The sequence below is a fragment of the Camelus ferus genome, chromosome 10, assembly GCF_009834535.1.
Source record: "Camelus ferus isolate YT-003-E chromosome 10, BCGSAC_Cfer_1.0, whole genome shotgun sequence".
Lineage (NCBI taxonomy): Eukaryota > Metazoa > Chordata > Mammalia > Artiodactyla > Camelidae > Camelus > Camelus ferus.
Genome location: NC_045705.1, coordinates 54,598,492 through 54,626,340, shown reverse-complemented (window position 1 = coordinate 54,626,340; position 27,849 = coordinate 54,598,492). Strand labels below are relative to the sequence as shown.

Genomic DNA, 27,849 nt, shown 5'->3' with positions numbered 1-27,849 from the left:
TTACAAGTCAAAATTTTTATTTTGCCTATCTGGTTAAATATGACATTATAAAGGTCAATCCCATCACAAACAATTCATGGCACACACCATACCCCTAATCTTGGAAAATATCATTCCATACTTTGGTCATATCTTACTAATGGCCCTCTAGATCTTGAAGCATTGAGGGAATATGTATGAAGTGATGTGAGCTTGAAGCTCAGCTTTGCTATCTTTTAGTTTCTATAAATTTGGGGCTGATAATGCCTTCCTAGTGTTGTGGTGATAAGTGAGATGATATTTAAAATTCGCTTGTGATAGTAATGAGTACAGAGGAGGTTGGCCAACACACACACACACACACACACACACACACACAGAGTTCTGGTTCCTGTCTTGTTTTACATTGGTTAACTCATGGCCTAGATTTAAAGCTTCCTCCCTGGGAGACTTTCCCTGATTTACTAGTTTGAATTCTTCCTCTGGGGCTCAATCCTAGACTCCGTCCTTCTACTGTTTTCTCTCTTTCTGAAGTCTCATCCCTCCCCTCCCCATCCCCATAGTATTGACTACCAACTACCCAGAATTGACACAAATTTTACATCTGGTCCCAGACACCTCTAAACTCCAGATACTTGGATATTCAATTGCCTATTTTAAATGATTCTTGGATGTCACCAAGTATCTCTCAGGCAATAAGCCAAAAATGAACTCAATGATCTTCTGCAACATTATTCACCGCGATACAAAACTGAGTGAATGTGTGCATCAATGAACGAATCAGTAAACCAGGAAAAAAAAAAAAGTTAAACCATGTTATACACAAGACGATATCATTTCTAAATTATTTCTAAATGATTTCACTGTTTTTTTATTCCAGGAAAATGGTGGAGGCGGGTGGGTGGCGGGGAGAAGGTAAGAAAGATTTGGGCCAGTTTTCCTAGATGGGGATGGAGGAAGCGCCAGAAGCTTGGCAGCCCGCCTCCCACCTAACCTAAGCACAGCCGGCCCTTCTCGGCCCTAGCGTCGGACGCTGGACTATGAGGTGGGCGGGGCCTGGGAAGGGGCGGGGCCGGGAGCCCCCGCCCCCGGGTCTACTTTACAAACTTGGGCCGCGGGGGCTTCTGGGGGCTCCGTCTAAGGCTGGTACGCGTGCGCGGGAGTGCGCCGGCGTGCGCCTTGGCATTTAGAAGACGTACAGCGAGTCTGTGTGTGTAGGGGCCGAGGGTAGCGCCAAGTTCTAGGTTCTGGCGTGATTTCCGACGCAAGCTCCTTTCTTCGGCAGGGTCCGCGACTTCGGCGCCTCCTCTGAACCGGCTCCTGGGTGTGACAGAACCGAGCCCTGGGAGCCAAGCTTGCAGGTATCACGCTGGACAGCGGGCGGCGAGGACGCGGATGCGTGGAACTGCAAGTCCCGCTTGAGGGCGTCCACCCCGACCGCGCAGGTCTCCTCCGCGTGTTCGCAGTTCCCTGGATCCCGGCTCTGCGCTCCGCAGGCTCTGCGCTCCGCAGGCTCCGCGGGAGAACCTGGAGAAGGGCGCGGGCTGTGTAGCGGTGGAAATGTAGGCTGGGGAAAGAAGTGAGTGTATGAGAGAGGAGAGATACGGAGGATTAGGCATGGGAAACCGGACGGCTGTGTTCTAGATCCAGTTCTGCCGTCCTCTCGTCCATTCTGTCGTGGGGGCAATCTCCAGGAGCTTAACTTGGTGAGTGTATCTTGCTCAGCTGGTTTGGGAAGGACTGGTGTGGATTCCATACCAGAGGTGACTGGAACAACTGGAAAAGGGAATGGAGAAAAGGTCATTCCAACTTGCCTTCGTCTCCCCGTCATTCCTGGCCACTCCCCAGACATTAAAACTTCCAGGCACCTCTTTTTCAGTCACACATTTGCACACTGCTTTCTGTTCCTCCGTACCCGAGCTAATCTGAAAAGGTGAAGGATTCTCCCTACCTCAAGCTGCTGCTTTGCCTATTACCTATTCGATTAAAAACAACCCTCTTCACAGACAGATGCTACCCTTTCCCTATAATTATCACCTGTTCAAGTTCCTTGACGCTGTAAAATCCTATGAACTTGTGTCAGCTGGTTCTTTTAACTCTCCAGATTGCTGTCTATTGAGCCCTCCCTCCCTCCCAGTGGTTCTGGCTCAGTGTCTTTTAAGTCTTCATCCTGAGTCTCACCATCTTCCTCAAAGGGGTCTAGTCAGTACTTGAGAGTTTAAACCTTAATGGTTCTTGACTTTATTCCAGTAGTTGTCACTTACAGACTACTTAAGCTTCTTGCAGTCACGGCCATACCTTGGACATTCTGTCATCCAGACTGTTGCTCCTTTGAAACTGTAAATGTGAGCATGTCATCCTGAACATCTCTAATCTGTCCTCCTGGCTTTATAATTACTTATACTGAGTGATTTATTAATTTTTTAACCTTTAACCCCCTAGTATATTTTGTTGCTTTTTCTCACTTTGAGTTGAATGTTTAATTCATCTCATTCTCCTTGAATTATACATGTATGGGTTTGCCATTGCCTAACAGTAGAGTTTGGGCTGTGCTCTATAGATTTGAAATGCAGTGTTTGGAGTGTTTTTAATTTGAGTTGTTTTTAGAAGCAAAAGTTAAATTTCAAAGTAGTTGAAATTGTTTTTTTCTATTTGGTGTTAAACTTTAGTGTTCATTCTGGTAATAAATGTGGTTTGCACCGCTTGTGTTTACTTCTTTATTGAGGAGTTCTTTGGTAGCTTAATAAATAGCAGATTTTATAAGCATTTTCACAAGTGTTTGAATTGAAACTGCATTCTGTCTGGTTTTATGTGTTGGACTAAGCATGTTATTCGTGTCGGCTCTGCTATTAATTTTAGCTTAATTAGTTAAGGACTGAGAGAGTTGCCGTAGTCTCCTGTTTCTGTTGTGTTACTGTTGATTGCATCTCTTGTTTTCTGAAAGTTTTGCTGTAAATCTGTTTCAGTTGTGTTATTTGGTTCACTTAATAACAGTCATAGATCATTGAATTGGACCTTCAGTCATTGAAAGTTTCCTCTTTGTCTAATTTTATTCACTGGCGCTGTTAATTCAATACATCCTGTGTATTTTGTTGTTGTTTACATTTGCTTGTTATTTTTTTAATCATCCCTTTACCTTCAGCTTTGGATTTTTTTTAGTTTTGGATGTCTATTGTGTTTTTACAAAGTGGAGTTGAAGTTTTTACTCAGTACATTTATTGTTACAATGGATATTGTTGTTGTTAAACCTGCTTTTTTTTCACACTTACTTGGTTTTTCATTTTATTTTTAACATGTGATGTGAACCTTTTTTTCTTTCTTCCTGTATGTTAATTCTTAAAGTATCTGGGCCCATAGTTCATTCTTTGCTGAGACTCAGTGATACCTCTTCAGCACTTTGGAAAACCTCTTTTTTTTTTTTTTTTAATGAAACTGTACTTTCCTTAAGCTTTGGAGAAGTTTTGTATCGTGATCTATTTACTTATTATTCATTTCTAGCATATGTCTATAGCAGTATCAGAATTATTGACCTCTACCTTCGTGTAAATTACCTATCAGCTGGATCACTTTTTCTTTTTTTTCCTTTAGTCTTACGGATTCTGCTCATTTCCAAACTTCTTTTTTTTTCCTTGCCCTAACTCTTTAGCATTGTGCATTTTTTCTTCTACCACAGTGCCTTTTCAGAGGTCTTTATATATCCTTCCTCCGCTCTGCTTACTAATCCTTATTTGAATGTTGAATGATCTGTTTGGGTGGACATTGCCAATAGATGAGGTCAGGAAATACTTTTGTGCACAAACTTTTGGCCAGTTTGTAAGACACATACAAGCGGTCACACCTGTGTGTATGTAATAATCTGTTGAGTGCTTATTGTCTGCCAAGAAGTGAGATGAGTGTTCTTTTAATCGCTGTATTTCAATCAGGTAGGTATTGTTATATTCATTTTAAAGTTGAGAAAACTCAAGCTTTTGTTAAATAATTTGCTCAAGTTCGTACATGTAGTAACTAATACAGCTGGGATTTAAACTCACGTTAGTACAACTCCAAAGGATATACTCTTAGCCACTATGTACTGACTACAGCAGAGTTTCTTAACCTCAGAATTATGGACATTTGGGACTGGATAATTATTTGTTATAAAGGAGTGTCCTGTGCACTGCAGGACATTTAGCAGCATCCCTGGCCTCTACCCACTAGATGCCAGTAATGTCCCGAGTTGTGACAACCAAAGCTGCCTCCAGGCATTGCCAAATTTTCCATGTTGGCAAAATTGCCCCTGAGAACCACTGGCCTTGAGGGTTATAATGAAAACGGCTCCTGAATGATAAATTGCATCTGGGCTGGAAGAACTGTAAGTCAGACAGAAAGCTGTATCTCAGTGTACTTCCCTGAATGTCGTGACTCTTACATAATCAGTCACGCTCTCCGGGGAACCCTGAGAGCTGCACTTGGAGTTGTTAGGTACCGGCTCCTGTGGAAGGCTTTTCAGTCAGGACGCCTTCTGCCCGACCTACATGGGCCACCTCTCCTTTCACTGGAGCTGTACTCTGTGAGAATGCCTACTGAAGAGTGTGTTGGTTACTCCTGTGCTCACGAGCAAGCTGTGCTTTCTGCCCAGGAGCCTTCACAGCAGCCTGGCGGGTGCCGGGTTGACCTATGGTAGTCTCGAGAGTCTGAAGTGTTTAGTTGAGCCTAAGCCCGCCCTGGTGGGCATTGCAGACTGGCTCACAGTGAATCCTAACAAATGGAAACTTTTAATTATTATAGTCTGGGAATGTACTTTTTGACTTATCCATGTTCATTATCTGTAGGTCATATTTGTATCTTTTTTTTCCCTGTTCTGTCAGGTACCTGAAGATTGGCTCTGAAGCCTCTAGAACTTTCCTTTTACTGAGATATAACTTAGTTCAAATCACACTGCATATATATAGTACATAAGTGCTTAGCTCAAGCCTGAGAATTATTGGAATCCTCTGGCAAGACAAATTTGAACAGCACTGGGAGTTCTATCTGGGAAGATGCAGCCTCTGAACAAGTTGATGGCTATCCCAAAACCTCAGAGCCTGGCTCCTCATGAACAAAGTGAGGTCCTGAGAGCCGATGTGTCTTGGCAGCAGGAAACCATCCCAGGCGTGGGGACAGATGACTGTGAGGCCTCTCGTCAGAAGTTCAGGCGTTTCCAATATATGGAAGTGTCTGGGCCCCATGAAGCCCTGAGCCAACTGTGGGAGCTCTGTCTTCAGTGGCTGAGACCAGAGATTCATACAAAGAAGCAGATCGTAGAGCTGTTGGTGCTGGAACAGTTCCTGACAGTTCTCCCTGAAGAAGTCAGGACTTGGGTGAATTTACAGCATCCAAAGAACAGCAAAGAAGTGGTGAGCCTCATAGAAGATGTGTTTGATATGCTTAAAGATGAAGGTGAGAATATAGACAATTGGAGGTTGAATAGTTGACCTTTCTTATATGAAGAAAAATTATCTTTAAAAAAAAGTTTTTGTTGACAGATAGTTGATGTACAATATTATGTAAGTTACAGATATATAATATAGTGATTCACAATTTTTAAAGGTTATACTATATTCATAGTTATAAAATATTGGCAATGTGCCCTGTGTTGTACTGTATCCTTGTAGCTTATTTTATATATAATAGTTTGCACTTCCTAGTCTCCTGCCCCTATATTGCCCTTCCCCCACTTCCCTCTTCCCACTGGTAACCACTTTGTTCTCTATATTTGTCTTTCTGTTTTGTTATATTTACTAGTTTGTTTTATTTTTTTAGATTCCACATGTAGGTGATACCATACTGTATTTGTCTTTGTCTGACTTATTACACTTAGCATAATAACTTTTTCTGAAGCTGGAGGGTGTCAGGGGCAGATCATGAAGAACTTTACCGTGTTAGGAGGGCTGACCTGAAATTTCAGAGACTGAGGAGGGCAGTATAACAATTTTATTTAACTTTCAAAAATACCGTGTTGGTTTCAGCCTAGAGCAGGGGCCAGCAAACTATGACCACAGGTCAAATAATTTTGGAAATAAAGTTTTATTGGAACCACAGCCACACCCAGTCCTGTAAGTTTTGTCTATAGCTGCTTTCATAGTATGACTAGAGTTGATTAGTTGCAGCAGAGATGGTACTCCCTACGAAGCCTAAATAAAATGTTTACAATCTGGATCTTTACAGAAAAAAACTTATCAACTTCTGGTGTAAAGGATAGCACTGAGGGCCCTGAAAATAGTAAACCCAGTTAGGAACTATTGTAAAAATCAGGTGTTAGAGAATGAGGAAGCATTGGGAAACCAGAGGAATTTGAACCTAAAGGATTTATTGACTACATGTTAGGTGTGAATGGGATAAATGTTCTGGCTTACGTGAATGAAGCATAGGTAACAGATTTTGTTGGAGGCGAGATTAATGTATTAATTATGTGGCATGTTGAATTTGAAGTCTTTGTGGGACAGCCACAATGAAAAATTAATATATAGTTAACAGTAGGGCTTTAGTGTTGAGAAGTATAGCAGTTTCTGTTGCTGCTGTAACCATAAACTTGGTTGTAACCATAAACTTGGTTGCTTCAAACAGTGTGAATGTTTAGTCCTACAGGTCTGTAGATCAGCGAGTCTCTGGGCTAAAATCAAGAAAGAAAAATGTAGAAAATCATAGATATAAACAGAAGTAGGAGAAATACAAATCCTTAGGGAGAAGCTAACTACCAGTTATAGAAAATGTGTAGGCTAGAGGGACGTGTTAAACCATACCCTGGGAATGCCATTAGTAAAACCCAACCTGTGGGAAACGAGACAATTCAGTTTCTAAAACAAAATAATTCTAAGGGAGCAGGGAGGGATATGGAGGGAGGGATTTAGAGATTAAAAGAAACATGGATGTGTAATGATCATGTGAATGTGTGGACCTTTTAAGACATGAGGCAACTGACTGGATATTTGATGAGGCATTACTGATTAGAGACAGTGATGATATTGGTATTGGGGTTATATTTAGTCCTTGTCTAAAAAATAAATGAAAAACTGAGCAAAATAAGAAAACTCAGGTAAGCAGGCTAGAAAGAAGTAATCCAGGAAGTCAAAGAGCCAGGATAGATTGGGGAGTGTTCAACAGTGTTGCAATAAAAAGGTCCTGTTAAGACATATATTGAAAATAATTTATTGAAATTGTTGATTAGGTCATTGGTCCAACATGGGTCTCCCAGGGCTAAAATCAAGGCATCAGTAGGACTGCATTCCTTTTTGGGCCTCGTAATCCCTTTCCCCCATCTTCAAAGCTGGTAACAGTGAGCTAAGTCCTTTTCACACTGCCATCTCTGACTCTTCTTTCTGTTTTCACCGTGTGGGCGCTGGCACACCTGCACACACTCACACCCTTTAGCATGTGCTCGCTCTGTCTCTGTCTCTCTCTCTCCCTCCCCCTCTCTCTCTCACTGCCCACAGCTGGGAAAGGTTCTCTGCTTTTCAGGACTCATATATGATTAGTTCGGGACCATCCAAACTAGATAGTCCAGGATGATTTTTTTCATCTCAAGTTTTGCCATGTATCAAAGTAATCCATGGACATCTCAGGGGGGCTATAATTCTGTCTATCCCATGGGTCAAAAAAATGTGAAGTATGAGGTGGGAATGTAATAATGATTTTATTTATTTATTTATTTATTTATTTATTTATTTATTTATTTATTTATTTATAATGATTTTAGACAATTTTTGAGATGTTTAGTTGGGAAGGAAATGAGAGGTTGCAGGGTAATCCAGGACTGAGAAAGGCTTTTGGTTTCTTATAACGTGCCATGTCTCCCTGAAGAACCATCTTAAAAGATTTGCCCTTATTTTACCTAACTCAAAACTCACAGGGCTGAGGTGACTACCTGGGTAGTATTTGTTGAAAACATTTAATGAAAAATGTATTAGCCAGTGCCACTTGGGACAGCAAACTAACATTTGGAACAAACAGACTAAGCAAAAAATTGAGAGGAAAGGTGCTTCAGGGAGTGAGGGATTTAAAAAGCTCTTACACATTCCTAGAGATCTAGAAGGCTGGATACCTGTTCAGAAAGACCTGAGTCACCTGGTTCTCACCTCTGGCCAGCCCTGAGGCCCTGCTGAAGCAGGAAGCGATGACTAAGGTAGAAGAGAAAACTGTCTGGCTAAGTGTGGAAGGCATTCCTTAACTCAGAAAGCCCATCTGCAAAGGCTAGGAAATGGTTTTTGTTTTTGCTTTTCTGGTTTTAAGGACATCCATGGAATCACTAGCTAACTATTAAGTGGGCACGCACGACAAAGAATATTGACTTCGTAAATTCAAAAAAGAGGTTGAAAAGACCAACAACACAGATAAAAGTTTAGCTACAACGTCCAGGAAAAAAGAGAAGACTAAAATTACTGAAATCAGGAATAAAGGTAGGAACATTACTACTGATCTTCCATAAATCGAAAGGATTATAAGAGATACTATGAACAGTTATATGCCAACAAATTAGATAACTTAGATGAAATAGAACAATTCCAAAAACTACCAAAACTCTCTGAACTCATAACAACTAAAGAGATTGAATCAGTAATTTTTAAAATTTCAACAAAGTAAACCCAAGGACAAGATGGCTTCACTGGTGAATTCTCCCAAACATTAAAAGAAGAATTAACAGCAAATTTTCTCAAACTCTTCTAAAAAAAAATAGAGGAGGAGGGAATACTTCTTGACTTAGGCCATTTTTCCTCTCTTGGATCAGCCTGCTCCCAATTCTTGGGAGTGTACTATCTTTCATGACCTTTTTACTTCACTAATAAAAATCTTGCTTACAAAAAAGAAAAACAAAAACAAAATTTCTTATCTTATTCTATGATGGGAGTTTTAACCTGATGCCAAAGCTAGAGACACACATCACAGGAAAAGAAAACTGGTGAACTAAACCCCGCAGCATATTAAGAGGATTATACACCATGACGACGTAGAATGAAGGGGAAAATCACATGATCAATTGATGCAGAAAAAGCATTTGACAGAATTCAGTGCCCTTTCATGATAAAAACACTCAGCAGAGTAGAAATTAAAAGGGAATTTGTTGAACCTGAAAAAGGGTATCTGTAAAAACCTCCAGCAAACATCATACTTGACTGTGCAATACGGAAAGCTTTGCCTTTAGGATTAAGAACAAGACAAGCATGCCCCCTTGTGCCACTTCTAGTCAGCACTATACTACAGGCCAGCCAAGAAAAAGATATAAAAGTCATCCTGATTGGGAAGGAGGAAGTAAAACTCTCCTGGCAGATGACTTATATAGAGCACATTCTAAAGAGTCCAGTAAAAACTATTAGACCTGAGAAACAAATTGAACAAAATTTCAAGATACAACTTTAACATACAAAAATCAGTTGTCTTCCTACACACTAGCAATGATCAGTCATAACTTGAAATTAAAATAAGTTCATTTATAATAGCATCAAAAAGAATAAAATACTTAACTATAAATTTAACCAAGGAGGCATAAGATTGAGCCACTGGAAACCACAAAACGTTGTTGAAAGAAGACCTGAATAAGTGGAAAGACATCCTGTGTTCATAGATTGGATGATTTGATATTGTTACAATACTCCCCAAAGCAATCTGTATACATTCAAATGCAATTCACAATTCACATCAAAATTCCAGCTACCTTTTTGAAGAAATGGACAAGCTGATCCTAAAATTTACATGGAATTACAAAGGACCCAAATAGCCAAAACAGCCTTGATAAAGAAGAACAAAGTTTGAGGATACGCACTTCCCAATTTCAAAATTTAAGTCAAAGCTACAGTAATTAAAGCCATGAGGTACTGGAATAGGTTAGACATCTAGATCAGTGGAATAGAACTGAGTTCAGAAATAAACTCATGTATCTGTGGTCGACTGATTTTCAGCAAGGGTGCTAAGACCATTAAATAGGAAAACAGTTCTTCAGCAAGTGGTGCTGGAACAACTTGATATTCAGAGGCAAAAGATTTAAGTAAGACTTGATACAATATGCAAAAATTAACTGAAAATGGGTCAACAAATCTAAATATAAGAGCTAAAACTATAAAACTCATACAAGAAAACAAATAACTATCACTTGAATTTGGTAATTGATGCTTAGATACGGCACCAAAAATACAAGCAACAAAAGAAAAATTGGGCTTCATCAAAACGAAAAACTTCTGTGCATCAAAAGATACTATCAAGAAAGTGAAAAGGAAACCTGCAGAATGAGAGAAAGTATTTGAAAATCATATCTGGTATAAGCCTAGTATTGGAAAAATGTAAAGAACTTTTATAACTCAACAACAAATAGACAAGCAACACAATTTTAAAAATGGTAAAAGACTTGAATAGATATTTCTCCTACAAAGATATACAAATGGTTGATAAGCATAGGAATAATTGTTCCTGATTATTAAGGAATTTTATATCAAACTTAGTGAGATACCACTTGACATCCACTAGGATGGCTACACTAATTAAAAAAAAATAATAAGTGTTGGTGAGGATGTGGAGAGATTGGAACCTTCATATTTTGCCTTTAGGAATGTAAAATGGTACAGTCACTGTGGAAGACAGTTTGGTAGTTTCTTAGAAAGTTGAATACAGAATTATTATATACACAAGAGAGTTGAAAACATGTATTTACACACAAGTTGGTACATGAGTGTTCATAGCATTATTCATAATAGCCAAAAAACCAATCCAAAAGTTCATCAGCTGATAAAAGACTAAATATTTATATTCATCGAATGGAATATTACTCAGCCATTAAAAGGAATGAAGTACTGAAACATGCTGCGACATGAATGAACCTTCAAAATATTACGCTAATTTAAAGAAGTGAGATGCAGAAGATCACGTACCATATAACTGAATTTATATGAAATGCCCAGAATAGGCAAATCCAAAGAGACAGCATGGGAGGGAGGGGGAAAAGGAAGTGACTCCTTAATGGCTATGGGGTTACTTTGGGGGGTAATGAAAATGTTCTGGAATTATATAGTTGTGATGGTTGCACAGCATTGTGAATATACTAAAAACCATGAATTGTGTACTTTAAAATGGTTAATGTAGTGAATTTTGTGTTATGTGAATTTTACCTCAATTTTTTAAAAGGTAAGGTAAAAGATTATTGGATCAAGCTAAGATTGGATGTTAGATGTAAAACATCAATGTTCCAGGAATCTGAAGTCTGAAAAGAGTAAATCTGGAAGTGGTTTACCATGAAGTTTAAGCTGCATAGAAAAGAAAGTGACTTCACAGGAGGGGTGATAGCTTGGGAGAAAATTAAAGAAGCAATGTACAATGGTGGAACCTTGATGAAAGCTGGAGACTACACCAGGTAGGACAAGAAAGTGAAAATTGAAAGGATAGGAAAATGTCATTAGGATCATTTAAGTTTGTTCTTGGAGCAGAACAGTTCTAAGTATATAAGGACCCAAGTGTGAACAAGGAAGTTGCTTGATTGCTGATGGTTATTAGAAATAAGGTTGTCAAGGGTCTTCAGGCTGGGTTGTGGAAAAGGTTACCTATGCGATTGTTGAAATAAGCTATCATAAGAATGCAGGGTTTGAGGTGGAAAGCGACAATGTGAGCTAAGTAACTGAAGTTTTTTATTGACCTCGTACAATTACTTATTTGATGTCTGTCGTTCACAACAGACTGTAGGCTCTCTGAGGGCGGGCATTTGTGTGCCTCCTGCGTAGGAACTTCTTGGTGAATATGGGCTGAGTAAGTGAATTTGCAATAGCTTACTGTATTGCAACATCAAGAAGGCTGCAGCTAAATGGCATGAACCCCTAAGAAAACATTATTCTATGAGAGCAGAAAAATCTTTGTGAGAAAGTGGGAGTGGAGAAATATGAATATATCAAGACAACTTCCAAGACCGCAGCTGTGGAGGATGAGAAGAGGAGGCTTTGATGATGGCCAAGATCCATTTTAGATTAGCAGGAAGAATGCTTTGTAAAGAGCTTTAGAATGTATATGAATTTTTCTTTGAATGACAGGAGAGTTTTGGAGAACACAATTCTGAAGGTTCAAGGAGGAGGTCAGCAGGGGAGGAGAATGAAGGGAATGAAACAATATTCCATGAGAGCAGTAAAAGGGATGGCTGATTGAAGTTTTATGCATCTTCTCAAGATGTCTTGCACATTTGCAAGAGTGACAAGAATAAGAAACAATGTGGTATTTACTGTCCTAAGGATTACAGGACCAAGCCAACTGAAGTTTCACAGTTATATGTCTGAATAAGGTTAACAGACTGTCATCTTGTGGCAGCATTCAAGTGGCACGTTGCTGAGAAATTTAGGGGGTTTTTTTCTTCAAATTTGACTTTCTTTACAAAATGGTCTCAAATATCTCCTACATTGTTTCTATTTTTTCTTATTTCACCCTGAATCAGTGAAAACTTCTTCACAGACCAGTATTAGCCCATAGTCTGGCCTTTGAGGATTAGTGGTGTAATTTAAAGAATCTTGGAGAAACATTAGGAAGTGGTCCTTGGGTATTACTTCTCACCAAAGGGCTGAAGAAAATTTGTTGCTGCTCAGATTTTTATGTCCTGAAAGAGTCAGTAGTTCACGGTGACCAGACTGCCTAAGTCTGTGTGTGGTATACACAGAGCAAGGTAGAGGGAAGGAACCCTCGAGTAGAGTAATCCCTAGTGTCTTTGAAGAAGGGTTTGGTTGGGTAAAATATTCTTAGCTCCCAGTGGAATTGCAGCCTGTGGTGGCTAAGCCTTAGTTAGGCTTCCGTTTTGACAAGATTAAAGTTATTTTTTTGGATCTGCTGTAACTACAGATGAGGCCTCAAAATGCTATTTTGGCTCTCTTCTCTGTGATCCAGTAATTCTTGACCCCCGGTAGAACATCAGAATCACTTTGAGCTTTTTAAAAATAAAAGATCAGGACCCCACTGTTGGAGAACTCTGATTGCTGATGGAGCCCGACGTCATTTTTTCAAAGTTCTGAAGATGATTCCTATGAGTAGCATGTTTGAAACTACTAACTACTATATATAAATATAAAATAGATAAACAACAAGTTTCTACTGTACAGCACAGGGAACTGTATTCAATATCTTGTAATTACCTATAATGAAAAAGAATATGAAAAAGAATAATGTATGTATATGTGTGACAAACATGCTGTACACCAGAAATTGACACATTGTAAACCGACTATACTTCAATAAAAAAAATAAATAATGGGAAGAAAAATCCACTACTATAATCATTAAAAGTTTCCCCGGGGCAAAACTTGTCTCCCTAATGTTTTTCTTCATCCTCCTCAGCTATGACCTGCAAGGATTCTGCCCTCCTCCAGAAGTGGGGCGTCAGGAAGGAGAACATGGACGCTCACTCACTAACAGGCACATCCCAGGTAAACTAGGGTTCCACTCTTGATGGAAATGTTCTGCCTTTGTCCTTCGAACTTTTCCCAAACATAGTTCCATCTAAGGACATGACTGTTAGTCTGCCACAGGATGCTGGACCTGTTTCAGTTGACGACACACTTTTTGGAAAATATTTAATCTTTGTATGTTCTCTGTGCATCTGTTCTCTCAAGACTGTAGATGATAATTGGAGCTATCAAAATAGGGTTGGCCCAGGGAATGTTTAGAAGTGAAGGGAGCCAAGGGCAGAATCCTGACTAGTGTCATCTAATAGTCAGGAGCAGAAGAAACTTCAAGGGATACTGAAATGAAAGGACCATGGTAGTAGAGGTTAACCAGGAAAATACCATATCACCTTGAGGCAAAGGATGAGCATATTTCTAGGGGAACTCAAACATTCAGAAAAACACAGCCTAAGTAGTGTCTGTTCACTTAACATCATGGAGATACAAGCATGCATGGGAATAGAAGCCAGATTGCAGAGGACTGAGGAAGAAGGGAAAGGTGAGGACGTAGGCAAAACAAAGGCAGCTTACAAAGCCTGGCTCTGAGGTGTTGGAAGGATTTGTTTATTTCGGTGTGATTGAAGGTGCCAGTAAGGACCAGGTTGAGGATGCTGGAGAGAGAGGTGCAATAACCGATGGGCTGAGGGCTCCTGAAACAAGTATTTATGCAGTGCCAACGTGCCAGAGAGCCTGCCAAGGGCTGGGAATCTAAGGAAACAGAACAAAATGCCTGCCTTTACGGAGATTACATTCTAGTAGAAGTAGACAGGAAAACTCACGCAAATAAGATAATTGCAGATAATAATTGTTACAGAGAAAATAAACATAATGCAGTAGACTGATTAGGAGGATGGCTACTTTGTTGGGTAATCAAGAAAGACCGATGTGACAGAACAACACTGGGCTCTGAGACCTGAAGGATTAGGCATGAGAAAGAGATGCTACCTCTTCTGCTAGCAGAGCCTACGTCTTCATACAGATTTCCTTCAAGTCTACTTAATAAACTCTTCCTGATCTAAACTCCTTTCATGTGAATTACTTGTACTCTATAGTATTTTTTACAGTTTCATAGTTATTCCAACTGTTTTTTTTCCTCCTTAATTAAAATGTAAGCTAATCTAGAGTTAGGATGGCCCTTCATTTTCCTTTTGGCAGCCCTCATGGAGTACCAAGAGGATAGGCCCCTAATGTAACTTGATTTTTATCACTTAGAACCCCAAACATTGTCCTATCAATTTCTTGTATATTCTGGCCACCTACCCTGTTCTTTCCAAATTCATTTCTCCTCTGTAATATTTTTGGGACCTTTGATTAAAAAGGAACTTAATGTTTTAGGAACCAGTGACATTCAAAGATGTGGTTGTGGAATTCAGCGAGGAAGAGTGGGGGCAGCTGGACCCTGCTGTAAAGAACCTGTACAGGGATGTGATGCTGGACAACTATAGGAACCTGAATTCGTTGCATAAAGGTGGCATCTGCGTACTTACCTCATCTGCCTCTAGTAGTCTCCTCACCTCCTGTTGAGAACTACAGGACTGCTGCAGTGGTTAAGGGCATCTGGGTTTAGCTTCAGGTTTCTTAATAACTTTTGGGCACAGTAGCAGATTTTCCTGCCGTGTGGGTTTGAAAGTCCTTTCTGATGCAATGCTAGAAATACACAGGTCCATGGTGATCTCTGGCCTTATCTTTTAGCAGCTCTTAGACTACTGCATTGGGGTGGAATTCTCTTCCCTGTAAAAATGCCTGAAATGTCATGTTTGTTTATTTCTTTTTATTTTCCCCATGAACAGAGCATCTGCTTTCCAAACCAGCTGAGATCGCCAAGTTGGAGAGTAAGGAAAAAAGTTGGATAATGGAACAAGAAATCCCGAGAGCAACTGTTTTGGGTAAGAATGGGGCAGATCTAAGTCATTAGTAAGAAGCTTCTGTTTGGTAAATACACAGACAGATAAAACCCAGGCTTTGAGTTCATAGTTGAGAGGTGACAACAAACCAGCTAAACCTTGAAGAAAAAAGTCATTGCTTTTCATTCACAGATTCTTTTTTTTCATGTGGACAGGCTGTGTGGGTTAGGAACACAGACTCTAACACAGGCAGAGTGGCCTGGGGTGAGCTTGCTGCTAGTTTCCTCATCTGTAACATAGACTTAGTAACAGTGTTTCCCTCCACCTTACTGTGAGGATTAAATGAGATGATACGTGTAGCACACTTAGAATAGCACCTGGTAAGTGCTTTATAAACATTAGCCAACCTAACATTGAATCATATTCTTCCTTTTAAAGAGAAGCAAAGAACTGCTTTATACTAGAGCGACTTCAGTAGTCTTCCATGTTTCTCCCTTTTACTGTAGGACTCCTTAACTTGGGCCTTAACTCCCTACCTTCCTCATAATCTCCTTATTCTTAACATTTTCTTTGTAAGAGATTAGAAATTACTGTGTGCTTGATATAAATTTTAATGAGTATAGAAAAGTATGAAGAGGAGTATAACTCACTCCATCACCCCAGGGCTTTGCAGAATTAACATTGTGGTTTGTTTTTCTTAAGCCGTTTTCTTTGTTGGGGATGATATGCACCTGTATCTTGTAAAGATTTCTTTTTTCCAAAATCAGGATCATCAGTAATATGTCATTATATTTTCTGCTCTTCTCCCCTCATATGATATCATGAGCAAGCACCTATTAAATAGTCTATGAAAATGTGTTTTCTAACTCACATATGACAGTCCATCACATACATGTATAACAGTGTATTTAACCATTCCCCACCCCAGCTGTTGGGCATTTCATTTGTTGTCAGTTTTTCAGGCTTATCTGATGCCTTCCGCAGGATGCCTGCTTAGAAGAGGAACTTCAGCATCAAAGGGTGTAAATATATTGACTGTCTTGCTGCATTAGGCTGTATTGTCTACAGAAAGGTTATACCAACCCATACTCTTATAATATTAGTATTATTGTCACTCTGTTTACTGTCTCTGTTATCACCCTGGAAAACACTGAGTGTTGTTTACCTGAAATCTTTGTTCATTTGTTAGGCAGTTTCCTCCATTTCTTCCTTTGTAAGATAGATCCTCTCCCAAATTATCCTCTGGACCCCATTTCGTCCTGCCTTTTTTAACTTAAATTTTCAGCATTTCTGCCTCATCCTTCCATTAACTTTTTAACACTTCCAGTTCATTATTAATTTTTAAATTTTTTTCTCTCAACTGTATATCCTCTTCTGTTACTCTGTTTCTCACCTCTTTGTAGCCAGACTTGCCTGGGTTTTTTATACTTGGCTTTTCTCATTTCCTCACCTTTTATTCCTCCACCCATTCCTCTTTAGTTCTTACTCCAAATATTAATCTGAAACAGTTCTTGCTAAGGTCGTTAATGACCTTATAGTAGCTAACTCCAGTGGACATTTTATCTTCCCTTATCTCACTTGACTTCTCAACAGTAGGTGACACTGCTAACTGCTCCTCCTTCTTAAAATACTCCTAGGTTCTTGTGACACTTCTGATTTTCCTCTTCTCTTTCTGTCTATTCTGTCTCTGTCTATTGCAGACTTGTCCTTCTATACCTGTCTAATAAATTTCAGTTTTTCAGCATTTGATCTCATTTTGTCTGCTCTTCTTACTCTGTGTTTTCTTCCCTAGGTTATCACATCTGTAGCTACACTTCAGTTAGCACACATTTATAGTGGCTTCCAGATTTGTATCCCCAGTTCAGGCTTATTCTCTGAACTGATAATTCATATACATATGACATTTCTCTTGAATATCTCAAAGATGCCTTAATTCCATAAGTCTCTTTCTGCCCTACCTTTGCATCTCCAGTCCTTTGTACCTACATAGGAACCAAAGGGAAAAAAATAGATAGATGGATAGATACTGGATTAGGAGAAAGGTAAAAATTGTTTTGGTCATTTGTGATTCAATAAATGGTTGTTTTATGTCCTTTATCTATTAAAACTATCAGAGGTTTTTAATTAATATATTAAGAACTTATGTAAGATTCTCACTATTGACCATATTTGTGGCAAATGAGATATATCTGAAGAAATTTTTATTATTTTATTCATGATGTCTGCCAGACTTTTTTTATGTTATCAGATATCTTCCCCCCCTTGTTTTATACCTGTTAATTTTATATGTAAGAATTTTTCCATCTCAAAGCTAAGAAACATAGTTTTTCATTTTATTCTAACTTCATCTATTTCATCATTTAAATATATACCTTAATCAGTCTGGAATTTACTTTAGTAAATGTAATTTATTTTCCCAAACAGTTAATGGATTTTGGTGGGTTAAAGATGTCACACACTGTCACTCCCTCCATCAAGGCGTAGATGTTGTCTCCCCTCCCCTTGAATCTGAGCTGGCACTAACTGTTTAGTCAGTAAAATGTAGCATAAGTGGAACGGTATCAATTCCAGCCTGTAACAGGACCTGCAGTTTCCACTCTTTCTCTTAGAAATCGACTCCTCTGACATCACTGTGCTCCTGAGAAGCCTGGTCTAGGCACATGGAATGTGTGCACACAGACACACGTATAACTGTAAGGCTCACCAAATGATTCAGATGCACATCTAGATTTAAGAGCCAATGATCCAAGTGTATTAGAGACACTATAAGGTAAATTTGGATAGAGAATATAAAGCCAAATTTTATATGGAGAGCTTAATTAACTAGTTGAAACCTATGGATTTTCATCTATAAGAACACATAAGCCACTGGAGTGATCGAGACGTTGTGGAAAATTGTCGGGTAGGTCAAAGAAAGGCAAAGGTGGTTTGGCATGGGCTGGCCTCCAGCAGGGATGTAGACAGAGGCCTAGAATTAAGATTATAGGCCAAGGTTTAAAGTGTTTATTTTTGTTTTAGGTTAGAGACAGGAACAAAGTCTTAAAGATAAAGCACAGTTTATGAGTTTGGAATTTGTGGTCAGACATAAGCCAGTGATTTGAAATCTACTTAGTTAGAGCAAAAAGAGAACAAATCATGGGTTAATATCACATGTAAAGGCAAACAATGGTGTTACCACCAAAATCAACAGATAAGAATGCCTATTACCATAATTAACATTTACCTGAAAGACTTAACTAATGAAAGAAAAATAAATGAAACAAAGGAGAAATTTAATTAATAGAAAAGAGAAAAGGCTGTTTGTGTATGATAACTTTCTACTTAGAAAATGTAAGAGACTTAGTATCAAAATTATTATATCTGTTAAGAATTTTGTAAGGCGGCCAGATAAAATTAAAATATTAGTAGCTTTTCTACATATTAGAACTAAGTGACTTGAAGATAGTAAAAAAACATGAAAGAGATTTTTAAAATAGGAGTAAGGAAGTTGCATGAAAAATGAGCTGTACAAATATGAGGGGAACAAAGATTTACTTAGGGAAATACAACTAGGAATTCTGCTGTTCGATAAATACTGCTAGAACAATTATGGTTTTGGTCATCAATTACTTCCAACAAATTACCCTAAAACTTAGTGACTTAAAACAGTTATTTTATTAATTCTCACAATTTTGTGAGGTGAATTAGGGATTCTTACACTCCATATGATGTTGGCTGAGGATGCAGTGTTCCAGGAGCTTGACTGGGATGGCATGGCCAGGATGACTCATCCCATAGCTGGAAGATGATGCTGGCTGTCCCTGGGAACATAGCTGGTCCTGTGGACCAGAACACCTACTCATGACCTCTCCTGGAGGCAAGGACTTCTCACTGCATGGCAACCAGCTTCTGAGAGGGAACATCCTGAGAGAAATTGGAAGCTGTCAGTCTTTTAAAAGCTAGGAGTAAAACAGGCAACAAGCAAAACCTGGTAATACCAAAAAATAAAGAAAGAAAGGCTAGACCCAGAAGCAGCATAGCATCACTTGTACCACATTCTGTGGGCTAAGCAGACACAAGATCAGCCCAGATTTAAGGGGAAGAAAAGCAAACTCCACTTCTCTACGGGGAGAGTGTCAAAGCATGTCCCACTATTTTGACCTGCTATAGTCTGTCCTCTGGCCACAAATTAACTTCATTTTACCCCCTTGTTAAATACTTTTCTCCTAAGACAGCTCATTATGGCATCAAGCTTGAAGTCCAGGAATTTATCGTCTAAATTAAGTCCAGGTTTGGAAGAGGTTACCCTCTCCCTGGAGACCTATATGAGTTAAAGGGGCAGGTTGTCTGCCCCACACACCCAGTACACACTGGGGAGGAAAACTGTCCATCGATATTCCCATTATGTTCCTGGGCTCCACCTCAGGAGATTCTGACTTAATAGTCTAGTTTCCAGCTTGAGTATTGTAGAGACAAATGATGATTTGTCCTAGAAATTAGACTAACGAAGGCTGAATTGCTATCTACTTGACAAAGCAGTGTGTATCAGTGGGAGCTGCTTTGAGGTAAAAATCATTTCATTAAATAAAATAATAGTACCTAAGGACAGATGAGGTATGAGAGATAGAACTTGAATGACCACTGTTCTTTGTGAACTCTCATGAAAGTGTTAGAAGAGCAATGTCCTCAAAAATGACATCGAGGGAAGTTCTTTCATGTGGAAGATGATAGTCTCTCATTTGTTGAGGTGGAGGAGAGTGGGGACAGTTGTGTGAAGATGTCCTAGAGACTGGGAGAAGTGGGTCATTATATATATGTGAATCTGCAAAGCTGAAGATTAATTTGGCTACAATAAAGTGTGGAAGGTAAAATCATTAGACATACCTCAGGTTATGTGGAAAAAGAGAGAAGTCAGTTCAATTTAATTTTTAAAATTTGTTGGAAGATACAGTATACTGGGTGTATTTATACAGAAACTAAGTAAAAAAAAAGGAATTTTGAGAAGGGAAGTGAAACTTTAAAGGAATAGAGAAGCTGAACACAGGTGAAAAGAACCCAGCCTTGATCAGAACAGGTAAGGTTTTGAGTTCTAGGAAATACACAGAAAAGTGTCCTAGCACTTTTAGAATCAGGAGTGATTTTGAGGCCAGAAAAATGATGGTTTCCCTGCTGTCATGTATTACAGTTCTCTCTGCCTTTGTTAAATACAGGAAATAATGGCTGCTTTACAGAAAATAGGGGCACTGTGATTGCAAGTTTGCTTTTAACCAGTTAAGGTATCGGACCTGTAAATGTAGACACATTTCTAAAGATATGATTAAACTGGTGTTTTGGAAGGGCTTATTATTTAGAACAGCTTGGGTTAAAAGAGACAAGATGCCACAGAAAGGAAGATTAGGTGTAACTTTGACGGACTAGTCGGGAACGAGTGACGGCTTGAGCTGTGGTATGCCGCCGCATCCCAGGTCACATGCTGATATTCTACCCGGGTTCCGTGTATTCTTCTAGTATTCCTGAATAGCTCTCCTCAGATTTTATGATCTCTTGAACCTGCTTTTAAATACTTTTATCCATTTATTTCTTCTGTAATCCTCATTTTCTAACCTCACCTCACATTTCCTTTCTGTATTTAAAAACCCAGAAAATATGCAAACACCCTTATGTGGTGTAGCATCCCTTTCCTAATTAAGCAATTTCCCTTCTTCTAGTTCATGGAATTTTTAATTCATTTTTAGACAGTAAGATAATTTCAGAAAAGGAGGATCCAGTTCCAGAGCAGAGAGTCTCTGGAGAGGAACTGTCTCATGGAGTGATTATGGCAGGGCTGACCGACAGTGGACATCCTCCTGCAGATGCCTGGAAATATGATGATTGGTTGTATAGGAACCAGGAACACTGGGACATAAATTTGCCACAAGAAGGTTTCATCCGTAAGACAGTCTGCACTGAGGAGGGAGACTTTGAATATGGTGAAAATAAGGACTGCTTAGATGTTAAGTCAGTTAACTCAATTTTTGATACACCACAGAGCATTCCTATGAAGAAGGAATCCCCAAAGTGTGATCAGCTTAAAACTAATTTTGAATTTAATTTAGACTCAGTAGGTAAGCAGCATTCAGAATATGATGAATGTGGGAAAGCCCTGAGCCTGCGTACAGACACTCAGCACCTGAAAAGTCATACCACAGTGAATTCCTATGAGTGTTTTCAATGTGGGAAGGCCTTCAGCCGCAGTTCATCCCTTGTTCGACATCAGATCATTCACACAGGAGAGAAACCCTATAAGTGCAGTGAATGTGGAAGATTCTTCAACCGACGTACAAACCTTACTAAGCATCAAAAAATTCACACTGAAGCAAAGGCCTGCGAAGGCAATAAATATGGAAAAGCCTTCAGTATGCTTGAAGACAGTAATAAAAATCGAGGACTCCGTTCTGCAGATAATTCCTATGAATGTGTTAACTGTGGACAATCCTTCACCCGTAGCTCCTCACTTATTCGACATCAAGTGATTCATACAGGAGAGAAACCATTCAAATGTAGGGAATGTAAGAAAACCTTCAACAGGAGTTCAAATCTTATTAAACACCAAAAACGTCATACTTGACAGAAGTCCGGTCAAAGGAAGAATGCAGAATTACCTTAATTCTTCTTAATTACGTTCTGCACCAGAGTGCAGAACTCATTCAACATCCATGAATTTATCCTGGAAGGAATCCTGTGAATATAGTAAATGAAAGAAAATGTTTGTCCGATTATTCTTTAATTGATAACGACTGAATTAAAATTGGAGACAAATCTGTTATTGGATAGAAATCTGAAGGGGCTTTTCCAGACTCCAAATGAAACCATAAGGGTTTAGAGATAAACACATCACCATACAAGTGTTTGTCTTTTTCCAATATCCATGACCATCGTTTTTCCCTAGTTCATAAATGGAACCTGTGGCATACCTATGTTCACCTGATCTATTGATGAAGTAGATATTAGGGAGGAGCCGAGCAGTACTCTTGGAGTTGATATTTAATAAAATTTTCAGTCCTTCTAAGAAGGTCACAAGAAACCAGGAGCTCATGAGAATGCAGAAGGACTCTTCTAAGGACTGACTCTGAATCGATGGCGAAGACCACAGTGAAGCTAATTACTCCACCCCTGTTACTATCTGTGGCTGTCCTGGTGCTGAGTGGGGACTGGAATTGGAAGAGGGTTATCATCTTCGATGGGAGGTAGATGTGTCGTTGCTAATCTACATATTCTCAATATCTGTATTTTTTAAAGTATTCTTTAAAGAAAAACATTCCAAACTTAAGAAATTCTTGATGTATATAGTTCAGTCATTCAGAGCAATTGCATGTTTAATAAAATGGATTATGACATTCTCATCTTAGGCATTCTGACCTAATAGTTCACCGTTTTATAAGCTGTGGTTTTCTTTTGAGTGGTTGAAATATAAGAGTGCTATTTTAATTTATTATGTATTTTCTCAACAGCTAGCTATTTGGGTGTAAGTAAAATGCTTATTTTTTTCTCCTAAATCCATGCTTTCTAAAAAATAAAAGATCTGTATACTATTTATTAATTAAACATTCTTAGGTTCAAAGAATACCTCTTTTTTTTTTCAAATAATACCTCTTCAGAGTACACTTGCCATTTAATTTTTGCAGAACTAACAGCCAGTTAACATCTTACAGCCTTTTAAAAATAAACTTGCTTACTTAATAGATATTTGGATTTTACTGCATGCATTCAAAGGCAGGTATCTAAGCCGAAATGAAGAGCGAGCAGAAATTAGACTGCATGTGGTGGAGGGTGGGAATATTAGAAGAGATGATAAAGGAGAAACATGGAGTACAAAGCTACAGAGGGATGAAGGTGTGACATCAGGAAACAGATGTTCACTGACCGGAATAGGGCACTGGAAAGGAATGGAGCAGGAGGACATAGAAGTGAAGGTAGAGAGATACTCAAAGGCCAGATTGTGAAAGACTTTGTAAGCCACCTTTGAAGTTTGGACTTTATCCTAAGGGTAATGGCAAAAAGTAAAATTCTGGCTATAATTATTCAGCACTCTGAAAGTACTACTTGACATAATGAGAGAAGGAAAATAAGTGAAAGTTGGAAAGGAGAAAGCATTTGCTGGTAATATGGCAGACCATTAGGACAACCTAAAAAAAATCAATCGGAAACTTAAATTTAGTAAGTGAATTCAGCTATATCACATACACCCTTCAAAAAATACTTTGAATAAATGGAAAGTGTTTCTGAATGAGATTATTGTAGAGATGTTGAATCTCCCCACGTTAAACTATTTTAAAAATATAATCAAATATTTCGTTGGGAAGAGTATTTCACAAAGTTGATTATAGTTTATTTTGTAGAAGTAAGTTAAAATAGCTATAAGCCTTTTTATTAAAGGAGGGTAATAATAGGAATCTTACTATACCAGTAACATAGTGTGGTACTAACCTTGGAATTGACATCTCTGGGACAGAATTGATTGTAACTAGAGCTAGATGTTTATAAGAAGTTAGCATATCATAAATTATCACTTCAAATTGGTGTGGAAAAAAGAATAGTTAATATTACATTTATAAGCAGATATATTAGGTGAATATACGTGAATATATAATATAGGTTGATATTTATTAAAAGCAAGAATTAATAGTTGAACAGCAATGAAGATTTGTCTAAAAATTAACACAGTTCATGAAAAAAGGATAACTAATAAGCATGGGGGAGAATACTGTTTTCACTCAATAAAAACAACATTTGGTGCTAATAACATGTGAAAGGAATAATAAAGCTCAGTTTAGCAGGACTGTCAAGAAATGGCAACTCATAGCCACTAAAGGGAGTGTAAATGATTACTACCTTTCTGGAGAGTCAGTTTGACAGCATGTATGAAGAACCTTTAAAAAGTCAATACTCAGAAGGGAGTTAAGGATTCAAAAACCTCAAGAGTGCATGAGCACCCCCAGAGGGCAGTATGGGATGCAGGGTCTACTATAGGAAAGTGCAAAGAGAGTTGCCGAAGGAGCCAGGCATCCAACCTGCAAAGAGGGAGGGAGTCACTGCAGAGCTCAACCCGAGGGAGCAAAAAAGAACAAAGATGATTCAAGAACAAGCAGACTCAGCAGCAGCAGCAGCAGCCACAAGAACAGTCACCGAGGGACCAGGTCGGGGTGAGGAGCTGGAGGCAGAGCAAGCGCATCACCCAGGCTCCCTTACATCTGCTTGAATATGTCCGTAAGCACTTACATGGGTTGTCCATCCGTTTCATGTCTAGGGAGCTGTGATCAAGTTGTCATTGGCAGATTCCTCTGGATCAAAGCACTGATAACGACTACACTTCTGTAACTTAGCAGTGATTATAACCATTTATCTCTAACACATGCTAACCACCTGGCCTCCGCCACTTGTGAATTATATGATTACCATTAAGATCAGAAACCCATTTCCATTGCAGCAGTTTTCACCATCATCTCCAGCCTACACAAAACAGACACAGCAGAGCTGTTCAAGATCATCTCTGCTCCTCTTTCAAAACATCTGTTAACTCTGAAGAAGAGAGTAATAGTGAATCCATTCCAATATTCCATCACCCTGCACCTCTGAATACTGTTCTCTATGGTATTCGAGAAGTTATGTTATTAGAAGTTGGCCAAGTTTGATTCCAGGTTTTAATTAGTTTAACAGAATAGGTTGTTCTTTCTAGTGTTTAAAGCAACGCATTAAACTATAGGTCCCAGATGTTTGCACCCATGACAATAAATTCAACCCAAACGTAACTTATATTTGGTCCATCTTAGAATCTACTTCCACATTTGCTCTCCATCATTAGTAACTGGTAACACAATTACTGAGGTCTTGTAATTCTTACAGTTAATAGGTATCTCCTCTAGGAGCAGGGAGTGCTTGCATTTTTTTTTTTTTTTTTCTGTCAGGGCTCAGTTGGGATCTAAGTCTCATTATGGGCCAGGAGCCAGTGACCGTGGTGGGGATGAGTACTGAAGAGATTTGGTACCAGCTTGTGAGGCAGATGCTCCGGGTGGAGTCAAGAGTAAGCTTGAATGGAGAAGAGGTCTGACACCCTCAAATAAGTAGACATGGGATACTGTTTTCACTGACGAGAGGTTCAGAGGAATGGGGTGGCTGTGTTCTTAGCATCTTTGATGTCCACCCAAATGCCTGTCCATTGTTCTTCGCCAGTTCTCTTACCATCTCTCTCACCAGGTTGTGAATTTAATTGGTGCTCAAATTCTGCAGCCATTTCAGAGTGAGGCTTGGTCCTCAGCTGTATTTGCCTTGTAGCCATTGAAAATGAGAAACGACTTCAAAACTGCCATAGGGGCCTTCTCGTGATCCTCTTCTGGTTCTTGTATGTGCACAGCTCTGGGCTGCTCTTGTTCTCTGTGTTCATTCTCTAAGGGGACAGAGAATCCAGATGGCTCCAGATCTGTAAAATCATTATTTTCACCATAGCAACTGAATGCCATAGCCACTTGATTTCTCAACACCTGGCCCTCTACTTGCACTTTTATTGAGTTCTACCACTAGTGATGATTTGAGAAATCTCAATGCCCTCAGATTCTTTTTCCTCCTAGCAATGAAGTTATTTCTGCTCCTCCCAGCAACCCAATCCTGAAACCCATTTAGAGAGTCTATTTTCTAGGACCACTTTGGTCCCAATAAGTATTTCAGTCTGGGTCCCAGCAGGAAACATTTCATACCTAATTTTAGAACAATTTGACAATGGCTTAATAATACAAGACTACTTAAAGAGGTGTAGGCAGAGTTTAGGGAAACCACAAGAAATAGGGAAGTACTCCAGTGGTAGTAACAAGGGGATGTTTTACCCCTGGGCCTGAAGGGTCAAGAGAAAGGAGCCATCTCCAGAAACTAGAAGGAGAAAGTCATATAAAGAAGGCAGTTTGGTAAGAGCTGTGACTTCAGATCTAAAAAAGCAGCCAGTCAAAATCAACCCTCAAGTTCTGCCAGGGCTACCCATTGGCAAAATCTAGTCAAAGCCAAAGGGCTAGGGAGCTATTGATATAATCCATTTGGGTAAGTCTCCCAGTGTTGGAGAAGGATGGAGAGTGGATCTACAAAGGCAAATGGAAGATACCTGATACAGGATCCAAAATAATCTGATGAGGGACTTTAAGGGAATCTCAGTCTTCCTGGATATATCTATGATTCACATCCTTGGGAGTCCAACTCTCCTTGGACTGGTTTCTATACCTTAACAGATTATGTATATAGCACAAGTAGAAGTGGTTTTTTGTTTGTTTTTGATTGACATATAACATTAGCTTCAGATGTGTAACATAATTCAATATTTGTATATACTTGTAAAATGATCACCACATTGTCTAACATCTGTCGCCAGAGTTAACAAATATTTTTTTCTTATGAGAACTTTTAAAATTTACTCTCAGCAATTTTGAAATATACAATACAGTATTATTAACTGTAGTCACCAGACTGTACATTACATCTCCAGGACTTACTTATGTTAAACTGGAAGTTTGTACCTTTTAACCACATTCATCCATTTCACCCCTCTCCCCTTTTGACAACCACCAGTCTATTCTCTATGAGTTTAGGGGATTTTTGTTTTTGTTTTTTTTTTTAAGATTCCACATATAAGTGAGATGATAACAGTATTTGACCTGGAGAAGAAATGCCTACTGACCTGAGCCCTGGGCTGTGAAGGGCCGCATCGCTTCTTTTCCGTGCTCTCCTCCTAGGGAAGGGCAGAATGGTGAGAAGGCGGCGGGAGGAGGAGTGTGGGGACAGTCCCTTTTGTAGAGATCAGCTTCTCCAGGATAGAGCACTATACACCGGCCCGAGTCCCCACCCCCAAGAAATCAGACGGATCAAACCATTTCCCCCAGCATAAAACCGGCCCAGCTCAGCCCGGGGTGGTCTGAGCGCACAAGCGGTTAGGGGTTCCGTCTGAGCGCCATGGGATCCTCACTAAGTGCGTTTACAGTTGGTAGCGTCAGCAAAAAAAAAAACCAAGAAATCAGGTCTGAACCTCTGCTCGCCCTGAGGAGCCCCTCCAGTCTGAGAGCTGGGCAGGTCTGACGGCTCCGACCGCCTGCCGAGACAGTAACCGTAGTGGAGTCCTTGCCTAAGAACAGCCCAGAGCTGTAGCCTCGGGGGCGTGGCCCGGCCTGGAGGCCCCGCCCTCTGGGGCGGGGCGGCCGGAAGTGGAGCCGGCTTGTCTGCAGCTGCGTTCCTCCTCCTGCTCTGATGTGGTGGGGTTATCCTGGCTGGTCGACTAGTGAATTGCACGCTCCTGTCTGTCCGCTCTGCGGATCCCGGAATCCACAAAATTTCCCAGGAAAACTGGGTAACCGTTGTGTCTTTTGGCCTTATCAGTTGCTATTGGAAGTGTATGATGACGTCTAGTCCCCAGTTCTATGAAACGGGCCGCGAAGACTTCGTGAGATTTCCCGCTGGGCCTCTCCACTGGGTTTCTTCGGGCTAATCGTGAAACTTTCCGAGTCACGATTTTTCTTAACTATAGAGTGCACTTAGCAGGACCTTCCTTGAAGTGTTTGTGAAATCTAAATGACATTAAGCTTTTCAGAAGACTTCCCAGAATCGGTGTACCATGAAAATCTGTA

General features: G+C 39.6%; 1 protein-coding gene and 1 long non-coding RNA gene across 4 annotated transcripts; one reads left to right on the top strand and one right to left on the bottom strand.

Annotated features, from left to right (window-relative positions):
• The first annotated feature begins 600 nt into the window (after window positions 1-600).
• ZNF215 (zinc finger protein 215) lies at window positions 601-22,785 on the top strand. Of its 3 annotated transcripts, none has more exons than XM_014554609.2 (6): window positions 601-1,340; window positions 4,827-5,397; window positions 13,285-13,373; window positions 14,727-14,859; window positions 15,182-15,277; window positions 20,950-22,785. In XM_014554609.2, the coding sequence occupies exons 2-6, from the start codon at window positions 4,998-5,000 to the stop codon at window positions 21,819-21,821; spliced, it is 1,590 nt and encodes a 529-aa protein (XP_014410095.1). In that variant the 5' UTR covers window positions 601-1,340; window positions 4,827-4,997; the 3' UTR covers window positions 21,822-22,785. The 3 variants fall into 3 exon arrangements, with proteins under 3 accessions (XP_014410095.1, XP_006179222.1, XP_032345036.1); XM_006179160.3 differs by having other exon boundaries at window positions 601-1,685; XM_032489145.1 differs by lacking the exons at window positions 601-1,340; window positions 4,827-5,397; window positions 14,727-14,859 and having other exon boundaries at window positions 13,291-13,373.
• On the bottom strand, window positions 18,880-27,849 carry LOC116666455. Its single transcript, XR_004323323.1, has 4 exons — window positions 27,255-27,849; window positions 26,910-26,960; window positions 21,856-21,932; window positions 18,880-19,138 (listed from the first exon to the last, which is right to left on the bottom strand). It is a non-coding gene; the product is annotated as an uncharacterized LOC116666455 (long non-coding RNA).

What these genes read in the sequence shown, in the direction of transcription:
- ZNF215 (XM_014554609.2), top strand. Translation starts at nt 4,998, where the DNA reads ATGCAGCCTCTGAACAAGTTGATGGCTATCCCAAAACCTCAGAGCCTG. An exon ending in TGATATGCTTAAAGATGAAG is followed by an intron (nt 5,398 to 13,284) that starts GTGAGAATATAG and finishes CATCCTCCTCAG; the next exon opens with CTATGACCTGCAAGGATTCT. An exon ending in CCCGAGAGCAACTGTTTTGG is followed by an intron (nt 15,278 to 20,949) that starts GTAAGAATGGGG and finishes ATTCATTTTTAG; the next exon opens with ACAGTAAGATAATTTCAGAA.